Source organism: Lemur catta, chromosome 5 (genome assembly GCF_020740605.2).
Source record: "Lemur catta isolate mLemCat1 chromosome 5, mLemCat1.pri, whole genome shotgun sequence".
In the NCBI taxonomy this organism is placed as follows: Eukaryota; Metazoa; Chordata; class Mammalia; order Primates; family Lemuridae; genus Lemur; species Lemur catta.
In genome coordinates this window covers 5,133,079-5,161,072 of record NC_059132.1, presented here as the reverse complement: position 1 = coordinate 5,161,072, position 27,994 = coordinate 5,133,079, and the positions used below count along the sequence as shown (strand labels likewise).

Genomic DNA, 27,994 nt, shown 5'->3' with positions numbered 1-27,994 from the left:
AAAGTCGCGGCGCGCGCAGAGCTTCCCGTCACCCGCACCGGCCCCCTCCCTTCCGCCCGCCGTCTTCTACTCCGCCCCTGGCGGAGGAAGTGATGTCACAGGCCCCATGTGAGCGGATTGCAACACATGCAGCTGCCTGGAGAGAGGGAGCCGGTGTCCTACGTCAGAGCCGCCGCCGCCGCGGAGCCGCCGCCGGGGAGGAGCAGCCGCTGCCGCCCAGGACTGGGCCCTTAGGTACGGCACGGGAAGGGAAGGGCTAGCGACCTGTGCGGCGGGCTGCGCGGGGCGGGGAGAGGAGGGCCGCTTGGGGGTGGCGAGGAAGGGGGCCGCTCTGCCCCAGCGGCGGCGCTAACTCTGTGGTCTTGGTGTCTCCGGGCCCCGCCGGGCCGCTCTAGGGAGGAGGAGGCGAGAAGATGGCGGACGACCCCAGTGCTGCCGACAGGAACGTGGAAATCTGGAAGATCAAAAAGCTCATTAAGAGCTTGGAGGCGGCCCGCGGGTGAGCGCCGCGTCCGGCCCCCCCGTGCCCTCTTGGTCCCGGACCCCTCAGGATGACCGCCCCCGCGCCGCATGGCCGGATGAGGAGAACCAGGCACTAGCCAACTCCCGCCTTCTGGACCTCTGGGTAGTAGCCCCCGACCCGGGGGCTAGGGTCGGCGCGGCTGGCCCGAGAAAGGGGTCCTTCCCCTGCTTGGGGGTAAGGGGCCTGTGCTCCCGGGGCTCAGGCCACTCGGCCCCCCTTGTGGTAGGCTACCGCTACTTTTGTACACCTCCCAGGCCCTTAAATCCAGCTCCTTCTATTCGGGTTCCAGGTGCTGCCAGCCGACTTGGGTTCTGTTGGGAGAAAGGGCTCGGCCTTCCTTTCCGAACGTCCTTTCCTGATTTCCTCTCTCCTTCTCACTTCACGTTTCTCAGCAAGGCCTGATTAAAATGGCCTCCCCCTCCTGGGCTTCTGAGGCCCAGGTAGGTGAAGTTTGGATGGGACAGGAAGGAGAGGTGGCCAGGGACATCCTGTTTCTAACTCCCTCTGATTTCTCTGGGTCTTCCGCCTCTCCCAAGTCCTCTAATTACTCTTGAACTTCCTGGTTTTAGCGGTTGAGGACCCACCTATAAACTGAAAATGCCAGCGTATGCGGGATGTGGTTGACAGGATAGGCTTTGGTTGATGAATCTTTATGTGTGTATCTAGGAGAAATACGGATTAGTGGGCTCTTTGATGTGAACCGTAATAACAGAGTCCCTGTTGGCATTTCTTTGGAACTTTTGGGGATATCATTGTAAAGGTGCCCTATATACTAATGCTTGTTGAAATTTCAGAACTGAATTAAGTGGGCTTTGAGTCTTGTAAGTTTTGATAAGAAACTTTAGGTGTGTCCATTGTAGGAAGAGTAGGCTATATTAAAGGTAGCTATGTATGCTTTTTTGTTGTTAATATTGCTGGCTTGAAGAAGGTGTGCCAGAGATATTGGTGTTTCCTCACTTTATTAGTTTGTTTTGTTCCTTTCACAGTAATAGAAACTTTTTACTTACAGGAAGTGGCCTGAAAAAAAAAGTGTTTGGAACATTACATACTTGTATGTCTGAGCATTCTTAGAATAGCAGAGTTGCCTGCCCCAGGCCATGTGGAAAGTTGATTTCGGCACAGGAGTTAGACATTCTGGTTTCCGGGCCAGGTTTGTCATTTATGGATACCTTTGCGATGATAGGATGACCACTCCTCCAAGCTCTTTGTTATGACTACTTTATGAGGTGGGATGTGCTTAATTCTACTGAAGACCCATGGTTAACAGGCTGCTTTTGGTATGGTGCTTCTTAATAAATTAGCAACAGTTGTGTTTGCAGTGAGGCTTCTGAAAGTTTGGCCCTAGTCAGTAACTTGGGTTTTTGCTCATTTCTCCTTTGGTGTACTGGAGAAACATAATTATAATATGAACTGAAGGTAGCAGCTTATTTTTTATTCCATCGGTTTTTCTTTGAATTTAAGAGAATGTTCAGACCTGTTTAATAATCTTATAGGAACTTGTGCCATGTGATAGAGTGAATAATCCCAGAATGTGAGAGTACTGTAGGAAGGGTAATACAGATTGTGACCTATTATGATGCACTGCCAGGAATTAGGTTCTTTTATTTCACTACGATCTTCTGAAGCTGAAGCCCTCAATTGAGTGTTGGTTTTTATACATTGTGGTTGTTGCAGTATTGTTTAAAGTTGGATGTGACCTGTTCTGATTTGTTCTTTTATTACTTTCATTTGCAGGAAAGTGCATACATTGTTTTCTGAAGCAGTCTAAAATAAGAATTCACTGTAATTTGCGTATTGTCTGAGTGAGGTAACATTGAAAATAACACTGCTTAATAAGTAACAACATTCCTTTCTACTGCTCGATGATGGAATCTTATTCTTAGATTTGTTCCTAGCCATGTTACCTGGCCTCTTGAAAATTTTTACCTCTCTTTAAAGCTTTTGAAGCCTTTACATCTTTGTTTAGCAAAGTTCAGTAAAGTTTAAAAGCACGTGAAAAATGAAGTTCTTAGGCACCACTTGTATTCCAAGTGATGAAGTTTAGACATTTTAGACACGATTAAGCTGTCTAAGATAGCTAGAAAATCTTTCTGCAAACAATGTGGTTAATATGTCTTGCTTTGCTTTTAATTGGGATTTGATTGCATCTTGATCTCATGAAAATTTAAAGTCTTGGCCATCTCAGAGTTGGTAAAGGAGTCAAGTTTCACAGTATATACCAATTTATTTTGGGGAATAGCAAAATTGTATTTTCGTTGCTAAGTTGTGTTAAAGTCAGGCTCTAGATTTTCATAGGTAGTGTATAGTGAAAAATGGTTTTCCTTCTTTACCTAATGCTAAAATATTTTTGGAGGATTATAATGGGCTGTAAAGAAAAACTGGATGGCAAAGTGAATCCATGTGTGCTGGTGTTTTGGGAACACTCTGTAGGTTTCAGGAGAAAACTGAGGTTTTGTTCAAACATGGTTATTAGCACAAGATAGTGAGACTTAGTGGTGGATTAACAGAATTGTTTTCGAAATGAAAAAGTACCCCCCACTAGTGTAGAATTCTAGGCATGAGAATCAAGGATTGGTTTGGTTTTAACACTGGTTAAAATATGCTAGAACAAAAGTTTTGAAATTAATAGTTAATGTGTGATTGATTGACTTCTTGATATATGACCCAAATGTAATGTAGGTTGAAAAAGGAACCACTTGCAAAATGGGCTCGCTAATAAATTACATCTGAGTAAAGTGAAGTATCTTGGCAAAATAATTTATTGAGCATTTAGTATGTTACAGACTCTCTGCTAAACAATACATTATTAAGTCATTAATCTTCAAAACAATCAGTATTGCCACCATATGATAGATAAGGCATCCAGGGTTGAGAGATTAGGTGACTTGTTGTCCAAAATGTCACAGGGCAAAAATGTAGCGGGGTCCAGGACTTAAACCAATGTGCTATACTGGATATATTTTATGTTTCCCAGAAAATACAAGACTAGGTTTCCTTAAAATGTAATCTGAGCTGTAACATTCTGTTTTATGTTATGTCAGTAGAAGAGCATTTATAGAGGCCAAGTTACTAAAATGGGGAACTTTATTAGCATTCTGTTTGTAACCAGCATCATACTTAATCTTCTGAGTTGAAAAGAGTGTTACACATATACCTGATTTAAGTTGGGTGGAACATGTCAGTTTGGTTTCAGTTAAGCCTGGTTGAAAGTTTGTGTGTGCTAATAAAATAACCAAGCAATTCTTTTGGTATACATAGGCCCCACTTAAAGTGGATGGTACTTCCTTGTTTATGATTGCTTCTAGTATATTTTCCACATTGGGCTTATGAGGACAAATGTGTACATAAGCCAAAACTGGAACTAGGGGACCGTGTGAGTGGAACTGTGGTTGTGGGTATCTTGAATAAGGAACTGAAGCAGGTAAACATAGGTTACAAGGAAGATAGATGGGAATTTTTGGTTGTTTTTTCCGCTAGTGTTTTCTGAGCAGGCAGGAAGTAGCCCCAGAAATAGGGTTGGAAGCTTTATAGTTTAAAGGTAATAAAATCATAACTAGAGGCAGTCACAGTGGCTCACGCCTGTAATCCTAACACTCTGTGGGAGGCCAGCGCAGAAGGATCACTTGAGCCCAGAAGTTCGAGCCCAGCCTGAGCAGAGCAAGACCCCATTTCTACAAAAAATTAGCTGGGCGTGGTAGTACTTGCCTGTAATCCTAGCTTCTTGGGAGGCTGGGGCAGAAGGATCACTCAGGCCCAAGAGTGTGAGGTTGCTGTTAACTATGGTGATGCCACTGTGCTCTAGCCCAGGAGACAGAGGGAGATTCTATCTCAAAAAAAAAAAAAGAGAGAGAGAGAGAGAGAAAGAAATCATAATTAGAGCCTGTTCTAGCCGAGGACGGTGGTGAATGTGACAAAGGGAATGGACAGTGTTAATCTGGGTTAGATTATATCTGTGGGTGTTAGAATATTTTTTCACCTACCTTCACCAGGTAGCCTCATATATTTCACATATGGTGAAGGCTCGGTCAGTTAACTCTCATAGCCTTCAACCTGTGTTTGAAGATCAGTGCAGCTTGCAAACTTCTGCTATAGTCTTTGGATTTTTGTTTGTTTTTGTTTTTGAGACAGGATCTTGCTCTTTTACCTGGGCTGGAGTGCAGTGCTGTCATCATAGCTCACTGTAACCTCAAACTCCTGGACTCCAGTGGTCTTCCTGCCTTAGCCTCCAAGTAGCTGGGACTAGAGGCATGTGCCACCACACCTGGCTTTTTTTTTTTTTTTTTTCTTCTTATGATGTTGCACAAGCTAGTCTCAAACTCCTGGCCTCAAGAGAGCCTGCCCACCTCCCAAAGTGCTGGGATTACAGGCGTGAGCCACCATGCCTGGCCTTTGGGTTTTTTTAAAAAACTATTGTTTAATTAAAAATAACTTGTCCATATCTTAACTCTGAAGGAAATAGATATTACTACCTGGTCATACGTGACTGTCTTTCCTGCCGCCAAATATAACCATTTTTTAAGAATCTCTACAGAATTCCTCCCATTATGTTGAATTAAAAGTAATTTTGTGAGATCATTGAATAGGTTAATTTTTAAAAATCTTATCTCTAGGTAATATGAATAGATTGTTTCATCTAATAAAGTATGGTAAATGTGTTTGAGTACCTTCCCCAAATGAACATTTTGATTAATAGAACGGTCACCTAATGATAAAAGGAATGTTCTCAAAGCACTGAATTTCAGATACTTTTATTTTTTCTTTGATTCTCAATATCTTTGAGGGGCTGGTTGTAACTAAAGTGATACTTTGTAGTCTTTCATACAAATCCCTGAACCATTCAAGGTTCAGGCTTCTTTAAGAGGGCTTTTTTCCTCCTCTGTTCTGGCTCTTCCATCCTCCAGTCTCTGGTGGTTAGACAGATAAAAGACCACATGAGAGTAAAGTCAAGAATTCGAATATTTTAAGTTTTGTGAGAAGAGATAAATGTAGAACAAACAACCACAGAAGTCTTGGCCTCTTATTCTTTCCAAGTTTTGGTTTCCACATAGGTAACTATGGATAATAATCTTGCATTGGGTGGTGGCAGTTGATAATACGGGTTAAAATACTTAGCACTGCATTTGCCACCTGGAAAGTACTTTGCAAATGTTAGCTCCTTCCTTTTGTATATACAAACATTGATCCGGTAGAAATATCCTAGTGGGGAATTATATTATTAAGGGGTCAGGATACAGATGCCACTTATAGGGCTGAACCATGAGAAAAGGGAGAAATAAATAGGTGATAAAGGGAAGAGGGGAGGTGAGAATATGTGATAGGATGTGGTGGTATTCCTCAGTTTCCTCCAAGTGTCATAGGCTGCCTATGACACTTAACTCAGAACTGCTCCTAACAGCTGTTGTATTCTGGCATGGTGTTCTATGCACTGTGGGCCTAATGAACAATTACTCTCTTTGAATTTCAAGTCTTGACAGACTTCTCCTTGTAATAGCAGATACACTTACCCTTCCAGGGAAGGAAGGCGCACTCTGGACACACTCCTAGGAAAGCAAGAATACCTAATTAGAACACCATTTAAGACAGAGTACAATGTAGGTTATAGGTCTGTCCCATCCTCTTTTTCTTCAAACTTGGGGTTGAGGGTATGCTTCGTGCAGCACAACCCCGTGCTGGGAAGATGATGTTTGGTTGTGAAAGAACTTAGTGTCTGCTTTGCAGGAGGGCTAAATGATCTAAGATCCTATTTGAAGAGTAGGAGGAAGAAATTACCTTCCCACTGCTAGATCTGTCCAACTAAGAACTTGGACAGTAGAAATTTCTTTTAAGTCCAGCCTATTCTCCAGGGATCTCAGAATAGAACCTTCTCCTAGGATACGTTCTGTAGGTGTCTCTTAATTCTTCAGCAGCCTTCTATCTTAGTGAGGTGGGGGAGGGATTAGGTACATTCAAGGCTCTTTTTTGCAGCAGGTTAGAAACTGAGAGTCTGAGGTTTCTCACTGGGACACTGTCCTCAGAGAGCTTGAGGAAGCCCTCTGTTATAGCAGCTTTATCTTATGCCATTTGACATACTTTGGACCCTTGCCCACAGTCTTTACTCTTGTCAAAATCCCTCCTACCAGGTTCAGAGTACTTGACATTTTCAGGTGCCTGACAGCTGGTTCTTGTCTTGCAGATAACTCTGCATTTGGGCTTGTACTCTTCTATTTTCACATTTTCATTGGATCTTCTAAGATCCCCATTAGAAGAATGATCGTAGTAGAAATAAAAGTTTCTTTTTCCTGCTCTCTGTGACCTTCTAAACTACATTTTCCCCAAAGCACACATCTAGGTATATTGAAAAATAAAGCCTACAAATGCCCTTTTATTATTAACCAGTCAGCTAGTAAGCTTCATCAAACATCTGCTGTGAGTTGGGTACTAGACATTATAGAAGTGTGTAATAAAATGAGAACATGGTCTGCTGCACAACCATAGAGTGATGATATAAACCAGCAGTCCTCAACCTTTTTGGCACCAGGGACTAGTTTCATGGAAGACAGTTTTTCCACAGACGGGGTGGGAGGGTTTGGTTTTGGGATGATTCAAGCAAATTACGTTTTTATTGTGCAGTCACACCTCTCTGCTAATGATAATCTGTATTTGCAGCCACTCTCCAGCGCTAGCATCACCGCCCTCAGCTCCACCTCAGATCATCAGGCATTAGATTCTCATAAGGAGCAGGCAGCCTAGATCCCTCCTGCTGTGTGGCTCTGTTCCTAACAGGCCATGGGGGGAGATGCAGTGGGGGCCTGCAGATATAAACCATTTCCAGCACCATATTAGTAAGTACAGAATAGCACTGTACATGTTGAAGGGGCTTTAATATAAATACTTGATTAGGGTCTTGCATGAGATGTTGAACATTGTCAGAAAGGAAAAGCCATGGTGTCTACTCAAGCAAAAGTTAGCAAATTTCCTAAGCAAGGAAAATGTTGTCAAAGAATGTTACTTTGAACATTGGTATTGTATTGTTTGGTTGATACAGTGTCTTTGATACAATGGTGGGTTGGAGCTGTAAGTGATCTGCAACTTTGAAATTGTAAATGAAATTCATTTTTTATTAAAAGCCAGTTAGCCTAAAATTAGATCCAAAGCTTTGTGTTGCTCGATGGTTGATGAGCTGTCAGTATTGAAACAGTGCAGAGCATTTGTACACATGTGTACCTTGTTGGTAAAGTTGGCATGACAGAATTTAAGACAGTCCCAAGACAAATTTGCTTTTCAGCCCAAATAAGCTTTAGTTTGCAAGAAATGAAAGTGCATTGATCCCCAAACATTAATTCCGTAATGCCTCTGATATTTTTAGCTTTTTACTGAAAAGAAGTTCTTGTTTTTGAGCTACCGTGTTTATTTATTTATTTATTTGGCATCTTCTAGCCTTCCTAACTCTAGTTGAGCAAGGTGGATCCTCAGGAAAGATGCAGGAGTTATTAGAGGTTCATACCTAAGATGTATTTTAATCAAGTAATGAAATTAGTTTTCTGAAGATGAGTAGATGAATAGCATAGATTCTGACTCCTCAGAATAGCTCTGAGGAATGCCATTGCCATTTCACAGATGAAGAAATTGAAGTGCAGAGAAAGTAAGTAGCTGTCTAATATCACACCCTGGTAAGAAGCAGTGCCAGATTCTCTTCCCACTTTGCTGATTTCAAAGCCTGTGATCCTAACTTATTCACGGCACTGCCTTACTCTTTGATTCGTATTTCTGAAAGGACTCTTGTCCAAGGAGATTTGTAATTTACTAGGGGGAACAGGTGTGCTAAGAGTTAGGTGTAAAGATAAAAGGAAAACAGGTATGCTATTTGCACATTTACTCTAGGAAGAATTTGAATACCAAACATGTTTATTCTTAATGAGCATCAGTGGTGAGGGAAATAACTTGTTGCTAAATCCCTCCCCAGAAACTCTTTTGTATAATAAAAAGGTTAACAGGAAGGCTATAGCTTTTGCTTTATTTGAAAAGTACTTTAATAGTAGTCTAGAAAGAAAGGACTTTTATGAATTATAAGGTCCTATGTAGAACACGGGTAGTGAGTTCCTCACAGCGATTGTGATTGCGATCTCTGGCTTTGCACTGTTTGTGAGAACTCTAGAGAAATTTTCCAGCTTCTGCTGCTCTCTGGTGGAATATTCCAGTAGGTTTTGTGAAATTTTTAAATTTTTTTTTCTTTTTAAGACAAATGCCTATAATTGTAGAAAAAGTAATATTCTACCAGATATATGCATTTTTCTTTTAGATGACAGCAGTCCTTGTACTTTTAAGGATGAAACACTAAAATGAACCTTTACAAACTTTCTGCTAAAAAATGGGCATCTGAGTTATTCTGTACCCTAGGGTAGAGGCTGCTATAATGCCTCCGTAAATTCCAATCTTGGTATTTCTCCCATCTGGTAATAGCATCTTGACGCTAAGATGAATTGCGGAAACCAATTTCAGGTAACTTTTCTAGCCCCTTTGAATGGTAACAGAATCCTCCCTCCCAGTTTGATATTCTAACCAAGTTTTTATAAAAGGCAGCCCTGGCTGGGCATGGTGGCTCATGCCCATAATCCTAGCACTTTGGGAGGCCGAGGTGGGAGGATTGCTTGAGGACAGGAGTTCAAGACCAGCCTGAGCAACATAGCAAGACCCCGTCTTTAGAAAAAATTCTTTAAATTAGCTGGGCATGGTGGTGTGTGCACCTGTATTCCCAGCTACTTGGGAAGCTAGGCAGGAAGATCGCTTGAGCCCAGGAATGTGTGGTTACAGTGAGCTGTGATGACGCTACTGTGCTTTAGCCTGGGCAACAGAGAGAGACCCTGTCTTTTAAAAAAAAAAAAAAAAAGGCTGGATCCACCCCTGACCTGCCTCATAGATAGTGGCAGCAGTGGGGTTGGGGTGGGTGGCATTAAGGTGATGATCAACAAAATTAGAAGAAGACACTTTAGAAGTGTTGAGTATTGTTTTTGTAGTGCTGGTTTTGTTATGGTAAATCCTAATAGTTTAACCTTTTTCGTGAAGCGAAAGCTGGGGACAATTAGTCATTTTAAGGTGCTTGTTAGGGCCTCTTCGAGGAGTGGTAAATTTTTTGTTATTTTATTTGGTAGCTTAGAATAAATCTCTGGTGACTGCTTAGAAGAGAGTATATAGAAAAGACCCTATTTTTGATGTTAGGAATTAATCATTTATTCATTTGTGGACACCATTATGTGGTAAATGATTTCTGTCCTCAGAAAACTTATATAGACCTAGTGTAGAGGGGAATGAATCTCTGCAGTTATCCCTTATGATAAATTTCAAAGAACAGAGTTTACAGGTTCTGTTCTGGCCATATTGTTTTTGGTTTAGTTCTTTTGTTCTGTGGAAGATTTGGCAAGTCCTGTAGTCCCTTAAAGGTGACCATCACCCACCACAAAATCAACTCTTTGCCAGACTTGCTTGGATTCAAATAAGACTTCAACACCACCTAATAGTACTTCCCACCCTCCCACCCCCCATTTGTAGCTGTACTATAATAATTCTTTTTAACTTTTATTATTGTGGGGGAAGGGCAAAGAGCTAGAGCTCTATCTAGTTATCATTTAGTGATCGCTTACTATCTGCTATTCAAGCACAGACACTTGACATATGTTACAGTACATTCACGACCTTGTGAAGTAAGTAAAAAATGACCCACAGGGATTTATGTAATTTGCTTTAGGTCACGCAGCCATTAAGTGATAGAACAGGATATGAACCTGAATCTACCTAATTCTAAAACCTGTGCTCTCCTATTCTGTTCCCATATTAAACCCATATCAAAAAGACCACTTTAGTTTAAAAGTTTAAACTTAATTTTGCATATTTAGGAAAAGAAAAATGGAAAACTGACAATGAATAAAATAATGACAATTTCAGAAATGGAGTGGAAATTAAAGAAGAATTGATTGATTTTCAGCTGGTGAGCCATATAATACTGCTGGCTTAGTGGTTTTCCCAGAAGTTATCTGGCTGAGATTTAAGTTGAGCTTTGTGAGACAGGAATAGATGGGATCTTTAAAAGGGGGTGGTGAAGACCTTGGCCAGCCATATTCTAGGCCACCACCCAGCCATCAAACAATCGGGCTGAAAGCTCCTTGGGAAGCATATGCTCCAAATCCCAACCAGAGAGTATAGCAGGCAGTCTCTAAAACATTCTTGGTCCTAGCCTGAAAGTTCTATTACTTAGGACTGATGAGCTGGATGGGAAGTGGGTGTTCTGGCTGCTAAAAGTTGGGCCTCTCTGAGCTGTTAGAATTCAGTGTGGTTGTAATAGCTAGGATGTCTTAATTTTTTTGTGCTGCTATAACAACAATACAAGACTGGATGATTTATAAGGAAGAGAAATCATTTCTCAAAAGTTCTGGAGGCTAAGAAGTCCAGGATCAAGGCACCAGCAGGTTTTGGTGTCTGGTCTGTGCTTTACAAGATGGGTCCTTGAACGCTGCCGCATCCTTTAGGGGAGAGGAACACTGTTCCTCACATGGCAGGACAGCAAAAGAGAGAGAGGGAGTGAGCAAGCATGAGGGCCCACTCCCACAATCCCATTTTATAGCAGCATTAATGCATTCATGGGAGCAGAGCCCTCATGACATACACACCTTCCACTGTGCCCCACCTCCCAATACTGTTGCACTGGGGATTAAGTTTCCAACCCACGAATTGTGGGGGACATGTTCAAGCCATAGCATAGGGTAAATACGGCAAGTGGCTCCTCTGGGTTCCTGTTCTGTGAGTGAGGGTAAGATTGTAGAGGCTCTTTACTTTCAGCTAACCCAGAGATTATCCTGCTTCTGCAGAAAGCAGGCCAGACACTGTGATTCTCAACCCTAGGTCTGTGTTAAAATCTATTGTACTTGAAAATTAAGACTCTGTGTCACCCCAAATCACTACCACCTTCACTCTCCTGTTCAAGAGCTATTGAGCCAGAATGGTTGAAGGAGGGATCTTTTGTATCTGAACTTTTTAAATATTTATTGATTGATTGATTGAGACAGAATCTTGCTCTGTTACCCAGGCCAGAGTGCCATGGCATCAGCCTAGCTCACAGCAACCTCAAAGTCCAGGGCTCAAGTGATCCTACTGCCTCAGCCTCCTGAGTGGCTGGGACTACAGGCATGTACCACCATGCCCGGCTAATTTCTCTATTTTTTGTAAAGACGGGGATCTCACTCTTGCTCAGGCTGGTTTTGAACTCCTGAGCTCCAGTGATCCTCCTGCCTCGCCTCCCAGAGTGGTAGGATTACAGGCATGAGCCAGCGCCTGTCCTTTATTTATTTATTTTTTTTTTTAGAAAGCTCTCCAAGGATTCTGGAGTTCTCATGCAAATTTGAGTGTTCTTGAGCGTTGTTGATGGTGATGATGATGATGATGAATATTGATAAGATTTTTACAGGTCAAGGGTGCCTAAATTTTCTTGTTTTGCCTGTCATTCTTATGACCGTCTACTTCAGAAGTTTCCTGAATCCAAAGGCTGGGACCCTGAGAGACCTAAAGTTACACAAACACATACACACAGCACAACTCAGGATTTGCTCTGATTACCTTGAGTTTTCTTCTTCCTTAGAGATCTTTCAGTCCTGGCAGTTTTGAGTAATCATGTAAATAAATGTCTGTCTGTGGGCAGTGCTCAGGAGCCATGAATCCCTGGATTGAATGAGTAGCTGGTGGTACTACTCTGACCTCCCGTCCTAGGGAGAGAAAACCTTTCCTTGTCAGTAGCCTCTTTTTTTGAGAGGAAGGAAAGTGAAAGCTGTTATTTAAATTATCTTCCTGTCAGAATTTTATTTGGATTTTTTTGCTGTCATTTTGGGGGTTGGTTTGTTTGTCTGTTTGTTTTACAACTACTTCCTCCTGTCTCCCACCTGTTTGATTTTTCAGAAGTTAATCCTGTGGGAGAGGCATTGATGAAAGCTTCTTTGATAAGGGAAAGTGCCCCTAAAACCAATGAGAACAAAAAGAGTTCTGAGAGCAGAGGCCCCTGGGAGCTTTGGGCAACACATTGTTGTATGTTATGTCTTGTTTCTCCCAGTTTTTATAACGTCCGTGTGAGTCATTACTGTATCTGATGATTCACTGGGTCTTCTTAAATGAGAGCCTTTTGATATTGGAAAAGGAGTATCGTGGCAGCAGGAAAGTGGAGGAAAACTATTAGAATTAAAGAAGGTTATAGTAGTGAGAGCTTTATTTCTCATTGTCTCCTCTCTAACATGAAATAGCTTCCTTAATTTTATTTTGGTGTTAGACAAACTGGTCTAACAACTTTGATTGGCTTCCCTCAGGGGTAAATGAGTGTTTTTATCTTAATTTGGAAACTTAACTGTAAAAACTTTGATCTGCTTGTGTTAAACCTAACATATAAAACTTCAAGAGTTATTAAAATACCCTTTGAATTTTTAAAGTAGAAGGTATCCATTTAATAATCTGCATTTCCCCTCCCCAGTCTGATGTCTTATTTATAAAGATAAATTCAGAAACTTAAGGTTTCCCTACAGAGGGTAGGAAGAGGTGTGCCCAGAAACTAATGAAAAGTGAACTTTTGCACGTAATTCAAAAGGAGCAAGAAGCCAAGATTAAGTTTCAAGTACTGCTTCAGCTTTAACAACTTGGTAGGAATCTACCAAACAAAAAATTCTTAGGCAAGCTGTGCTTCTAAACCATTTCTTAAATGGAATCCTTTGACAGGATCGTGTTCTTAGTTGTGTTCGCTGTTTTGTCCTCTCTGGAATATTACATGGATTTGAGTGTAAGGTTGCCCAACTGTGCTATACCGTAGAGTTGCTTAATGAATGTTTATCTTCTTAACCTATCAGCAATGGAAAGTAAGTAGCTGCTTATCTTAAGGTCATTGCTTTGCCCTCCACATCATTATCTTGCTTTAAGGATTGCCTTAAGGCATTTTGGTTTCACTCGGTTAATTTGTCCCAATATCCTCTTTAGCTTCAAACTTTCTAAACCTTTAGGGTTTGATGCCTCTTCTCAGCTCTGAATCTTCGCTCCTCAATTGAATTGGATCTGCCTCTCATTCCATTCCCTACTGATTGCCTCTTTGCTAGTTCCATCTCCTAGGAAACTACTCTGTGAGTCAGAGCATGTCAGCTTTTTAAAGAACTGAGCCCCTCTTTAAGGAAAGAATTTCCTTGGTCCCTAAAGATTCCAGGAGTCCTGGGGTGAACATATATGCCCCCTTAAGAATTGTTCATCAGGAAGCAAGCATAAGCTAGTAAAATTGGTATTCAAACGTATTTGTCCTTTCTTTTCCCCCATCTTTTATATTTTCATATTTTCCATGTGCATTAGTGAAGCCAGGTAGGTAGGTAGCATGGCACCTACAATCTAGATCATATTTGAAGTCAGATTTACTTGCTCAATGTTTCCAGCCCCTCAGAGCAAACTCCTTTTCTCTCCTTGGCCTATAGAGTTTGATATAACTCCAGAAAGAATCATCAAAAACGATTTTTCAGAAGTTTTGTTTCAGAAGCCTAGCAAGTGTTTGTGATGACTGCTGAAGCTGCTGTGTATCATATTTTCCTGACTGCCCAGATCGCCCAGCATACTTGCTCCCCTATCCAAGGGGTGGCAGCAGAGCACACGCCATACTCTCCTATATGCTGTCTTTGATCAACTTGTAGTTTACTGGGGGAACTATCACAGAGGTTATGAACCAGCTTTCTAGGTTTCAAGTGGACACACCAACAGAAACAATGCTGGTTTGGGAGATTTAACTTTAGTTGACAATCTGAGAGTAACTATTTTTGATAGTGGGAGTACTGGGTAGCTTGTCTGCTTATAAAGAAAATTCTTCCTGGAAGCCCTGTGGAATTGACCACTAGGAGAAAACTTCCAGGGCAGGGTCTCTTGTAAATGAGATCCCTTTCCAATGCAAATATTGAGAGAAAACACCATAGTACACATTTATGAAATGAATTTCGCTATATGATAATATGTTTCCTAGAATCTGATTCCAGACATTTTCAGATTTCAAATACCTATAGGTACAGAGCTAATATAGGGGGGGTTATTGTCCCCTTACAGTGCTGCTTCTCCTCTGTCTTACTAGTCACTTGGCACATAAGCACATTTGATTTGATGTTGTAACCAGCTTTCTAATTTCTTTTTCTTGCCAGCTTCCACTGGACTCCTGATAGGTGAAATTCTATTAAAGCTGGCATATTGGGCTACCGTGAAATTATGCAAGATCAGTAATTAGGGGACAGTTTAGACATTTCTGGCAGTCTTCCCGCTTTCTTTCTTTGACCCCACACATTTCCCCATGATTCTAATAATTATAACCACTGTAATAAACTTGTCATAGGTTTTAAGGGCCTGATCTATAAGTCTCAGGAAGTAACTTTCGTATGACTTACAAAGTATCAGGTAGAAACAGTTTGTTAAATGATACGACATTTCATTGCTTTGGTTCATATTAGATCAACCTTTGCCTTCAAGATAAAAATCAGCTCAATTTATACTGATAGCTTTATAATAAAGCCAGCCTTTAGATCTGGTCAGGATAGAGTTTGGGCATTTAATATCCTATGTGTTGTAGATTCAATTCTGTTTATATTGCCGTTTGTTCTCCTTATAAAATTGGTAAGCTAGTTTTCTTAACATAAAAAGATTAGCAGTTTATTAATAATTTAGTGAAAATACAATTAACATTTCTCAGGAAAACATGCTTGGGCTTTTCTAGCATAAACTGTCAGGCTAACAGACCTGAAGGGGAATATCCTGTTACATACTGTGTCTTTTCCAAAAGTATCATACCACTTTACCCAACAGCATTGAATAAAGATTCCAATTTCTCCACATCCTTCCTATATGTTCTTTGGAGAAATGTCTGTTCAAGCCCTTTGCCTATTTTTTAGTTGAGTTATTTGTCTTTTTGTAAAAATTCTTCTTTTTTTTTTTTTTTTAGACAAAGTCTCGCTTTGTTGCCCGGGCTAGAGTGAATGCCGTGGCGTCAGCCTAGCTCACAGCAACCTCAAACTCCTGGGCTTAAGCAATCATCCTGCCTCAGCCTCTAGAGTAGCTGGGACTACAGGCATGCGCCACCATGCCTAGCTAATGTTTTCTATATATATTTTTAGCTGGCCAGATAATTTCTTTCTATTTTTAGTAAAGACAGGGTCTCGCTCTTGCTCAGGCTGGTCTCGAACTCCTGACCTTGAGCTATCCACCCACCTCGGCCTCCCAGAGTGCTAGGATTACAGGCATGAGCCACCACACCCAGCCTTGTAAGAATTCTTTACATATTCTAGATATTCTTTACATAAATCTTATCGGATTTTATGATTTGCAAATATTTTCTCCCTTTCTGTGAGTTATCTTTTCGTCTTTTTACTTTCTTCTTGGTGCCCTTTGGTTTTTGGGTTTTTTGGTTTTGTTTTTGAGACAGTTTCACTCTGTTGCCTAGGCTGGAGAGAAGCAGTGCAATCGTAGCTTACTACAGCCTCCAACTCCTGGGCTTAAGTGATCCTCCCACCTCACCCTCCCAAGTAGCTAGGACTACAGACGATGGTGTCCTTTAATATTTTAAATAATAGTTTTTCCATGTTTTTTCAGTATTAATGAGTATTAATTTTAACCATTTATAAGTGCACAGTTTGGTAGTAAGTACATTCACACTCCTTTACAACCAATCTCCAGAACTCGTCTTACCTTGTAAAACTGAGACTCTACCCATTAAACAACAACTGCCTATTTTCCCCTTATTCCACTCACTGGCAGCCACCATTCTACTTTGTGTCTCTATGAAATTTGACTGCTACAGGTACCTTGTATAACTGGCATCATATAATATTTGTCTTTTTATGTCTGGCTTATTTCTTTCAGCATAATATGTTCAAATTTCATCCATGTTGTAGTGTGTCAGAATTTCCTTCCTTTAAGTCTGAATAATATTTGTGCATATCTATACGTATACACACCCCACATTTTTGTTTGTTCATCTACCAATGGATATTTGAGTTGTTTCCACCTTTTGGCTATTGTGAATAATGCTGCTATGAACATTGGTGTGTACAAGTATCTGTTTGAGTCTCTGCTTTCACTCTTGGGTATATACTTAGAAGTGGAATTGCTGCATCATATGGAAATTCAGTGTTTAATTTTTTTTTGAGGCACCACCACACTATTATCCAGAGTAGCTGTACCATTTTACATTGCTACTACCAATACACAAGGGTTCTGGTTTCTCCACGGTTTTGCCAACACTTGTTATTTTCTGGGGTATTTCTATAGTAGCTATCCTAATGAGTGTGAAGTGGTATCTCATTGTGGTTTTGGTTTGCATTTTCCTAATGATTGGTAATGATATGTTTTGATACATAGTTTTATGTTTGCTTCATGTAGAAGTAGGAATATTATAATAAGGTATTTCTTAGCTGATGGTTATAAGTATTTCGGAAAGGTGTGAGTAAAAAAGATTTGTTGCTGACATCAGTATTGAAGTTAGGAAATGTGTTAATGGCTGTTGAAAAGGGACCTCCTGTGTGACAGGGCCTTGGTGGTATCCTCCATGGTTCAGATTTTGGTCCTGTTTTTTAGTTCTAGAAAAAGAGAGTTTGTGTGTGTGTGAGAGAGAGAGATTTCATAACTGGGATATTTGTGTGACTTCCAAAGCTCTCCTTTCCCATTATCAAGGTGCTTAGGGAGCTGAATTAGTGACTATAAATTTGTCTAGACTTCTGAAAGACTTGTATCATCCTGGCATGGCATCTCTCACTGAAGAGCCACCAGATCCCAAATCTCTACCATGGACAGGTCTCCCTACCATATTCCAGCCTGTCGACACCTCCTTATTACAGCTTCTTTCCTTATCGTGGGGGAATATGAGGTGTTTCCCAAGTATCCCTTCAAGTGCCTTCTTTACATAGCTCACCTCACTCGCTAGTCAATCAAATAATTGAGCACCTACTATATTCCGAACACTGTTCCTACCACTGGGCATACTTTGGTGAACAACACTAGTATAGTCCCTACATTACTACTTGGAGAGAGACCTATTTCTGTTACTTCAGGGGCATCTCACTTTAGTTCATTCTACTAAAGAAAAACATGATTTTTAAACCTTCTACTTATGTGACATTAGAACCTCTAATGAGTTACTCTTTTTTCCATAGCAATGGCACCAGCATGATATCATTGATCATTCCTCCCAAAGACCAGATTTCACGAGTGGCAAAAATGTTAGCAGATGAGTTTGGAACTGCATCTAACATTAAGTCACGAGTAAACCGCCTTTCAGTCCTGGGAGCCATTACATCTGTACAGCAGAGACTCAAACTTTATAACAAAGGTAATTTGGAGTTTGATCATTTTCCTTCTCAAGTTTGTTTGTCTTGGTTACATTTTTTTACTTTGATCCTGCCATGGTGCTCAGCCAGCCTCCATCAATGTCCCTTTTTGGCCTTGGTGTTTAACTTTTTATTTGTTTTGTTTTTTATTTGTTGAAAGTTAAGTAGTATTTACTATACTTAAAGGAATAAATCCCACTGAAACATCTCAAAGGAAGTTTTAAAATTAGGGAGAGAATTCTGCCTGAGAGATTTAAGGAAGGCTATTTTTGCTTTATTTAAATTGTGGTTTAAAGGGGCAGGGAAAATAGGTTGTGTGAACATTTTCTGTTAATTGAGGAAAATTAGGTGTGGATTAAAATAGAGAAATTGTTTATGTTCTTTGCAGTACCTCCAAATGGTCTGGTTGTTTACTGTGGAACAATTGTAACAGAAGAAGGAAAGGAAAAGAAAGTCAACATTGACTTTGAACCTTTCAAACCAATTAATACGTCATTGTATTTGTGTGACAACAAATTCCATACGGAGGTAAGAAGTTCAAGCACATTTCTCTGAGAACTCCACTGATGGCGGTGGGGGTTTCATCACTCCAGAAAGAAACCCCATCCCCATTAGCAGTCACTCCCCATACCCCACCTCCCACCCCCTCTCACTCTAGACAACCACTAACCTCTTTTCTTTCTATAGATTTGCTTATGCTGGACATTATATATAATGGAATCATACAAATTTGTGGCCTATTGTGACTGGCTTCTTTCACTTAGCTGTATGTTTTCAAGGGTCATCCATGCGGTAGCATGCATCAGTATACATCATCCCTTCTTATTACCAAGTAATAATTCCATTTTATGGATATGCCATATTTTATATATATATTTCATCATTTGATGAAGATTTGGGTTGTTTCTGTGGTTTGGCTATTATGAATAATGATCCTATAATATTCATATACAAGTTTTTGTGTGACCATATGTTTTCATTTTTCTTGGGTATATATCTGGGAGTGGAATTGCTAGGTCATATAGTGACTATGTTTAACCTTTTGAGAAGTTGCCAGACTGTTTTCTAAACCATTTTACATAGCTATTTTCAAAAAGTAAGAAAACTTAAATTTATTATGACGCTGATCATTCAGCATGTTTGAGGAAAGTGCTAAACTAGGTTTGAAGACATAATTAGAGGCATAGAAATAATTGGCTGCTTGATCTCCATCTCTCCCTATGTACTGGTGATGCTTGCCCATATTTCTTGCATTCTTAGTTTTCACCTCACACATTGTAAAATTTTTAGTGGCAGGACTATAAGAGCTCTATTTTTTTTCCTCTCCCCATGAAACTTTTGAGCGACAGAGCTGCCATAAGATGAACTTTAATGGTGGAAAGGAAACCTCATTAGAGTGACCTAAATCAGTCAACAGTAGAACAATCAAGAATTCGCAGCTGGTTCCTAGTTCAGTCTCTTGCCTTTCGTCGACCTAGGGAAAAACCTCTACAGTGGAATTAGAACTGACATTTGTTGACACAGTTTACAATGGATGATTTTTGCTAACTTGACGGGAAATTCATTTCCAGTTGGATCTCGGTCAACTGCATAGACAGTCCAGACTGGTTTTCTCTTTGCTACACTGTCTTCCTGGCAGAGGCTTCATTGGGGAGGCTCTTAGCCACCCACTCTGTACCTGTATCTAGTTTGATGAAAGCAGATTTTGAATCTTGTTGATTTAAATGGTACCTGGTATCCATGTTGTCTGGCTTTAGCTCACTTACGGAGATAGCCTCATTGTTTTTACTAAATCGTAACTCCTTTTCCAAGGTAGCATTTAATCTTGCTAGGTTTGTATATTTTGGCTTTAACTGATAGGTCAATAACTAGAAATGAATGTCATATACTGTACAACACAATTTATATCCTGTTTAATCAGGGTAATTATAATTCTTACAAGGGATAAGTCTGTTCTCTGATAAGCAGACTTGTTGAAAATCTCAGTCAATGTACCTTAACATCATTATAAGGCTAGGTTTTAACATGTGCAATATGCATGTCTTAATGCTAATTTTACCAAGCATGATTTTGTTAGATTCTTAGTTGGTTGATCTGCTTTCTCATCAGTTGAAGGGGTATTTTCTTGGTTAAAATGGAATGGGTAATAATTTCTTCATTCTGAAGAGATTGCCACCTGACAATTAGAAATATGTTAAGCCTGTAGTATTCAAACTCCGTCATGAGAACTCTTGTCTATGTGGGTCCCTGTACTATTTAAATATTTTCTCTTTGGGGAGGCTGAAATAATTGGGATATAAAGCTAACCCAGAAGGAGGGGTTTCCCCTTAAAACTTGTAATTGGCTGGGCACAGTGGCTTGCACCTGTAATGCCAGCACTTTGGGAGGCTGGGGTAGGAGACTCGCTTGAGGCCTGGAGTTCAAGACCAGCTTGGGCAACATAGCAAGACCTTGTCTGTTCAGAAAATTTAAAAATTATCTGGGTGTGGTGGTACACACCTGTAGTTCTGGCTACTGGAGAGGCTGAGGTGGGAGGATCACTTGAGCCTAGGAGTTCAAGGTTTATATCTAGCCTGGGCGACAGAGCAAGATGGTGTCACTTTAAAAAAAAATAAACTCAGAATCTTCAGCTATACTATAATACCTTTAAATCTGAGTCTGAGTTTTATATCCAGATACCATTAATAGTGCTCAAGACACAGGAGCTAAGTGAAATGTTTCAAAACAAGGGCTTTTTATAGACTGTTTCTGAGTTTTGTACTCATGTACTCCTCCTGAGTTGATTTACAAGATATTCTTATTTGCCATACTGGATGCTGCCTATTAATGTCAGGGTTGTTAACGGTAACAGAAAGTCAATTTTCGGAAGTTAGATCCTGAATTTGAATGCTATACTCATAAGTTATCATCAGTTAAAATCAAATCAAGAATTAGGAAAAGGTTAAGCCTTATAACTCTATATTTGAGTTTTGTTTGGGGGAGGGTTTGAATTTTTTTTAACTATCTTAACCATTTTTAAGTGTACAGTTCAGTATGTATTAAATACATTGACAGTGTTGTGCAACCATCATTACCATTCATCTCCAGAACTGTTTTCATCTTATATAACTGAAACTATATACCCATTAAACAAGAATAGGTATACTTCCTCCTTTTCCCAAGACCCTGGCGATCCCATTCCTACCTTCTGTCTATGTAATTTTGACGACTGTGAGCACCACGTAAAAGTGGAATCATATAGTATTTGTCTTTTTGTGACTGGCTTACATGACTTAGCATAATGTTCCCAGGACTCATACATGTTGTAACAGCATATTGCACAGTTTTCTTCCTTTTTAAGGCTGAGTAATAGTCCATTGTATGGCTGTACCACATTTTGCTTACCCACTCTTCGATTGGTGAACACTTGAGTTACTTCCATCTTTTAGCCATTATGAATATTGCTGTTATAAACATGAGTGTACAGATGTTTTTATTGGTTTTATATTCACATGCCCAGGTCAGGTATGTTGAAGGGGTTCACATAGGTATCGTTGGTTATTTCTCTGTTGGGTTCAAATTTGTCCATAAGAGTTCCATAGTTATAGCTGAAGTCTGTGATTATTTCATAAAAGTGTTTTTCCACAGTACTTATGTAGCATGTTGAGTGGGTTGAAAGAGTTTGTTTATGTCCTTTCAGGTTTTGTCTTGACCTAAGCAAAGCTTTGGGGTTTAGCATGTGGTATGTGTGTTTCCTTTTCAGGCTCTTACAGCACTACTTTCCGACGATAGCAAGTTTGGATTCATTGTCATAGATGGTAGTGGTGCACTTTTTGGCACTCTCCAAGGAAACACAAGAGAAGTCCTGCACAAATTCACTGTGGATCTCCCAAAGAAACACGGTAATATAGGAGGAGACTGTGAGCCCACTTTCTCTGTGTCTAGCAATAAGGAAAATAAATAGTATGTTGCGGGGGAAGTAAATTCAGATGATGGGAGAAAAGCACCCTAGAATGACTCATGACTCATTGGTGCTTATGGCTCTTCCCTTGGCATCAGAATTAGTAGTCAGTCTCTGAAAATGAGTAGCAGTTTATGCTAAACATTTAGAAAGGGAATGGTGATTTTTCTTTGTCCTTTACTTGGATAATGACATGATTTTATATTTAATTTGCAAGGCATCTTATGCTACTTAATAATTGCCATTTTCTCTCACTACTTTTGTGTCAAAGGTAGAGGAGGTCAGTCAGCCTTGCGTTTTGCCCGTTTAAGAATGGAAAAGCGACATAACTATGTTCGGAAAGTAGCAGAGACTGCTGTGCAGCTGTTTATTTCTGGGGACAAAGTGAATGTGGCTGGTCTCGTTTTAGCTGGATCAGCCGACTTCAAAACTGAACTAAGTCAGTCTGATATGTTTGATCAGGTAAGTGATGCGTAGACTCCATTATGTATATCTCTAGATGGGAGTAGATGAGTCTTCTGTATGAGCACTGGAGCATACACATCTTTTTGAACTTACAGTGATATATTTCTTGGGTTAAAAACCTAGCTCTGAGATAAATGGTGGTGTGATTACAGGTGTTTATTAGAAAACACTCCCTCATGTTTTTCTGGGTCTTTCTCTTCTGAAATCGGCCATTTTTAGGTGGGTTCCTTATAGGCTCTGTGGAGGTCCCTGGTTTAGTAGTATCTTTCTGATTTATTCCTGAAGGTAAGTAAAGCAGTGAAACTCTCAACAGTATGACAGAGCTGATTAGCCCAAAGCATTTAATCCAGCAGGATCTTTTGGTTTATGTCATGGGCTCAGCCATAACACATCCCCAAGGTATTCTTCCAGAGGAGATGGCAGATGGCATAACCTCTTCCAGAGGTTATGGTAGAAAGTCCACCAAAGAAAATGTCTAAAGCTTTCTATTGCCTTATTTGGCAGGAGCCAGTGATTCCCCCTTTCCTCCATAAGAAACTTATTTTTGTTTGTGCTTGATGAGATATCCTGTAGTAGGTCTAATAGAATGTGTGATATGATTGGCTGGGAAAGTTTACCCTGACAGCATTGTTCACTGTGAGTAGCTTTTGAATAAATTAGGCTCCTTCCCCATATTTAAACTTCAGTGATCATATTGCTGAACTTTCCATGCCATTAAGAGATAGTGGGTTTTGGTAAAGGTGTTTTGAAGTACTAACGATATTTTTTTGTGTGTGTCAGAGGTTGCAATCAAAAGTTTTAAAATTAGTTGATATATCCTATGGTGGTGAAAATGGATTCAACCAAGCTATTGAGTTATCTACTGAAGTCCTCTCCAACGTGAAATTCATTCAAGAGAAGAAATTAATAGGTATCAATGAAATACAGCTACTTTATTCTTTGAAATGTTTCTGTGTATATATGTATGTATATGATTGTATGAAACAAGATACTGAAAAGGTAAAAGAGCAAGATTTAGCATTTTTATTAAAATCTTCTGCCTCAGTGAAACCATTATGTTTAATCTTTAGTTGTTAGGTCTAATAAGTATGTTTGTATGTACTGGGGAAACTTTAATGTCAAATTGACCTGTCCCTAATCACAGGACGATACTTTGATGAAATCAGCCAGGACACGGGCAAATACTGTTTTGGCGTCGAAGATACACTAAAGGCTTTGGAAATGGGAGCTGTAGAGATTCTAATAGTCTATGAAAATCTGGATATAATGAGATACGTTCTTCATTGCCAAGGCACAGAAGGTATGAGAATTAGAAAATAAGGTTGCCATTTGTTACCTGTGTATTAAGGAAGCCTGGCCTGGAGATTAGGGAAGGGTGGCTGATTGTAGGAGCAATCACAAGACAGATCTACCCTCTTGTTCCCCACTCCTTCAGCCTGTAACACATACCTGCATAGATTTTTCTGCTTGAACTATTTAATGTCTGGTTAAGATTGTTAAATTTACTGGGGACCAGAACTGTATCTGGAATGTCTTTGACGTTTCCTTACGGTTGGAGCATTTATACCTGGTAGACATTCAGTGCGTGCTAATGTGATTATGGAAAAAAGGTTGATAGAGTGAATCTAGGAGCCCATTCCTCACCTAACCTAACCTCATCATGTGGGGCTTACACCATTAGAATATGAGAGCCAGGATAACACATTTTCCTCCTAATATTACAGAGGAGAAAATTCTCTATCTAACTCCAGAACAAGAAAAGGATAAGTCTCATTTCACAGACAAAGAGGTATGTGATTGTTTTCTTGCCTTGATGATACATGCGAGGAATCCACATGTCAGGCTGGCAGTGTAGAGTGTCAGCCGTGGGGTGCTGAAGCGCATGCTTCGGGGTGGGGTATCAGTGGAGGTGGTCAGCTCCTATCTGCCACATTCCAATCTGATTGCAAGGAAAGAGGCCACCTTATGGTTACTGTGGCCTCTTATTTTTTAAAGTAGTTAAGCAATCAGGAAAACATTCTCATTATCCTTGAAATTATAAATAGGAGAATTTAATTTGAGTAGTGCCTCTCCTGCACTGTGAAACCTGTGCTGCTTTCTTCATTTACTATATCAGCTCTTCCAGTGCAGCAGCTTCTCTGGGTTTGGTCTAAATGTATCACCACAAGATGGCTTTAAGGGGTAGCTTCTTCAAATTCTGATTGGAGAGCTTTGTTCTTTACAAGGCCCCACTCCCCGAAGCAGTTCTGGCTTGTCTCTTCTGGGCTGTTGAATGAGTGCTGCTTAGAGACACTATAACAACCTGACTTCTAGAATCAACAACAGGAATCATAAGCTGAAAAACCACTGAGTGTGTTGACATTTTATTACTGAGGGTAGAGCCTGAGAAGTGTTTGAAATAATCAGAATTTCTCTGCTGTGTCCTATCATGTTACCAAAACTGAGAATTCACTTGTCTTTACACATAGACACGCGTATGTACATACATATGCATAACACATTATGAATGGGAGAATGAGAGTGGTGGTCGGCAGGGGGAGTGAGGGGCTAAGCCTTGATATATCCTAATCCTCTTGTTTTTGTATCTCATGGTCACCTCTGTAGACAGGACAGGAACATGAGCTTATTGAGAGTATGCCCTTGTTGGAATGGTTTGCTAACAACTATAAAAAATTTGGAGCTACGTTGGAAATTGTCACAGATAAGTCACAAGAAGGATCCCAATTTGTGAAAGGATTTGGTGGAATTGGAGGTGAGTGGCAAATCAAACTTAAAACCCAGGTCTCAGGCCAAGGCCTTTCCTGCCTAGCATTTCTTCAGGTGAGATGTGCTCAGTATCTACTGAGGCAGATGACTAGGGCAGGAGGTGGCTACGGGTTCCTTAATTTGGACCAATTTTTACCATTAACTCTTTGCTGTCTGTAATTCTACTAGAGAATTGGGCTTCCCTTAGAGTGACCATCCTCCACCCCCATTCCATGAACACAGATAATTTACCCCTTTGGTTTGTTTCCCCAGGTATCTTGCGGTACCGAGTAGATTTCCAGGGAATGGAATATCAAGGAGGAGACGATGAATTTTTTGACCTTGATGACTACTAGGTAGTCGACATGGGTCCGGCAAAATGTGCCTCACCCTCCAGCATCCAACCCAAGGAGCATACCCGTGGTGGAATCCAAACAGATCCCTGCCTTACAATTGGAACATTTCCAGAACTTAATCCATGAGCATTGGATATTGAAAAGAAAACCGAAACAAAACCAGATCCAACCCTACACATTGGTTTGTCATGGTGTCAGCGCAGCAGCCTACAACTAAGTTCCTAAATGCCACTTTGGACTAATTTAAAAAAGAATCCCAGTTTTTACTTTTACTCGATGGTGAAATTGGTTGCTCTTGTATTTTATGGAAAAAAAAAAAAAAAAGATTTTTTTAACCTTCATACATAGAAGCAAAAATACTTTAACTGCTGTAAACCTCCAAAAGTTAATAGAAGTGAGATCATACTGGTTTGTTTCTTATTTTGATTGGAGAAAAATTAAATTGCTGCATTTCGCAGTGACCCATTTACATGGCATTCTCAGCTTAGACTGCATAAGAAGAAATATATGTGGTGAAATGTTGGAACCATTTCTCTCTCGGTCTCTGTTTAATGTTGAAAGGGTGAGCTAATAGGAGGCAATTTCAACTTTACTCCCTCACACTACCCCTCCCCCTCCAGACTGGCAGTTTCAAGGATGCAAATCGCATTGCAAAATCCAACTGACTCATGAAGCATTTGGGCCAGTGCACTGTTTACTTCTGTTTAGCAGACAGACGCATTTGTGCCCGGTGTTTGGGAGCCCTTTGTATCACTTGTTTTGACAAGGGTCCCCACAATCTTAGCCTACTAGAAACCAGTTTGGGATGGATATTATGGGGCTTCTGTGCTATTGCTGGGATTGGAAGAAATAAAACATGCAATTTAAGTGGAAGCAAAGAAATTTAAAGGTTATTTTATTTTGCTTGGGTCTATCCTTGGTAAAAGGGAGGTGGATGTGTTTTCCTTGTGTTGGATGGCATGAGATTATGTGAATGTTTTGATTTATTAAAATGAACTGCAAGGTTTTTCACAGGAACGACGGACAAGACATGTACGACTGCATGTAATTATAAACTTCTGACCTCCTGGTGGGGTTGGAACATCTGTTTCTAACGTGGGGCTTACAAGCAAGCACCTCTCACATGAGAAATTAGGGGAGATGGGTGGGAAGGGATGGGACACAGCTTCTGGCACCATGGACTTAAGACCATATTGGATCCAAAAGTTGGCCTAAAATCCTGAAGCTCATCCTTCAGAGCTGGGTTATAAGTCAGACTTGAACCCAGCTGACATGCAAGGTCATGGCGTGCCCGAGGTGGTGACAGTGAACAAAGTGTATAGTATGTGCCCAGTAGTAGCAATGGAAAAAAGTATACCAAATGGACTTTGAAGGACCAAAGGTTTTAAAAGTCAATTGGTATCACCCCCACACTGACGAAGGTAGTGGGGCACATCTGGTTTTCAAATTGGGTACTTTTAACACTTTAGTGCCTGACTGCTGTTATTTACTGACTTGACTCAGTCACTTGTAGCTTTATTGGTCTGAACCAGCTCCTTGTTCCCAGGTTACAGACCTGCCTATCGTTCCAATAATCCTGTTTCACTTGAATGAAGGGAGTATGTCTTAAATGTAAAGCTTCTGGTTCTCACACTGTATACTCTGAGGTCCAAACGACTGTCTGTCAATGTGTAACCTGATGTCTCAACCCCCAGTGAGAAGAGTCGATTCTTTGGTGTTCATCGACGCAGGAGGCTTCACCGGAACAGGCTTTTTTTTTTTTTTTTCCTTTTTCTTTTCTTTTTTTTTTTTTTCTTTTTCTTTTTTTGCTTTGGGCTCTGCTGTTTGTTTGCAGAACACCCAAGAGTGAGCAAACATGCTCTCTTCACAGCAGTACCTTAGGGTTTTGCCATTGTAAATGGGTCTGATGTGATATGACAAGACCAGAGAAATTGGATGTAAATTTACATTTTTGAATATGCTTGTTGTTTCACATGATACATTTAGGGTATGCAGCTCCTTTTGTAGTTTTTATTTTTACTATTTAAGTTTGGAAATGATGCCAAATTTTTGTATTTCTTTAATCAATGTGTTCTCTTGGGTGATATATATTGCATTATATATTGATGTGTGTATCAATATATACTGATATGTATTACACTTACACATACAAACACATAAATAAGAGGGGGTGAAAACCGTAGCCTTTGCATTCTCTATAGCCTCTGCAGAGAGATCCTAAGCAGCGAAATCTTGGTGTTGTGATGTACAGAAATGGAGAAGAGTATTAAACCATATTTAAGAATACACCTTGTGTGCTTGAGATTTTTTAGGACTATTCCTAGAAAAGTCTGAACTAGAGGTAGTGTGAGTTCTCCAAGGCATATGTCAGATTAGTCATGGCTAATAACTTTTCAGCCTTAGATTTGAGTTGTTTACATTTGCCTATGGAAGGGTATGTGCAAAGGTTGTCTGATGTCATGATTCTAAAGTTATACTAGAGGAAGGAGGTTCAAGTTGCTGGAGCCAAATTAATTTGTATCTTTCCATTCTACATGCATGCCAAAGGGAATCTTGCTCTTTTTTAAAGGTATTTCAGTTATGTTATCCTGTAACTCTTAATATCCCATGCAGGGATATTAAGTGCACC

The 27,994-nt window shown here is 40.2% G+C and overlaps 1 protein-coding gene and 1 long non-coding RNA gene across 3 annotated transcripts in view; one reads left to right on the top strand and one right to left on the bottom strand.

The window, feature by feature from the left end:
• The first annotated feature begins 30 nt into the window (after positions 1 to 30).
• On the top strand, positions 31 to 27,651 carry ETF1 (eukaryotic translation termination factor 1). The gene is made up of 11 exons (XM_045550913.1): positions 31 to 234; positions 396 to 499; positions 17,686 to 17,861; positions 18,248 to 18,387; positions 21,602 to 21,740; positions 22,071 to 22,261; positions 23,045 to 23,174; positions 23,409 to 23,564; positions 23,989 to 24,053; positions 24,869 to 25,016; positions 25,283 to 27,651. Exons 2-11 carry the CDS (start codon positions 414 to 416, stop codon positions 25,363 to 25,365), a joined length of 1,314 nt encoding a protein of 437 aa, XP_045406869.1. The 5' UTR covers positions 31 to 234; positions 396 to 413; the 3' UTR covers positions 25,366 to 27,651.
• Positions 5,288 to 27,994, bottom strand: part of LOC123637824 — a 35,694-nt gene continuing 12,987 nt past the window's right edge. For both annotated transcript variants that reach the window (XR_006735076.1, XR_006735077.1), the window contains exons 3-4: positions 6,028 to 6,063; positions 5,288 to 5,427 (exon numbers count right to left, since the gene is read on the bottom strand). This is a non-coding gene — a long non-coding RNA (uncharacterized LOC123637824). The remainder of the gene's footprint in view (positions 5,428 to 6,027; positions 6,064 to 27,994) is intronic.

What these genes read in the sequence shown, in the direction of transcription:
- ETF1 (XM_045550913.1), top strand. Translation starts at nt 414, where the DNA reads ATGGCGGACGACCCCAGTGCTGCCGACAGGAACGTGGAAATCTGGAAG. An exon ending in ACTCAAACTTTATAACAAAG is followed by an intron (nt 17,862 to 18,247) that starts GTAATTTGGAGT and finishes TGTTCTTTGCAG; the next exon opens with TACCTCCAAATGGTCTGGTT. An exon ending in TCAAGAGAAGAAATTAATAG is followed by an intron (nt 23,175 to 23,408) that starts GTATCAATGAAA and finishes CCCTAATCACAG; the next exon opens with GACGATACTTTGATGAAATC.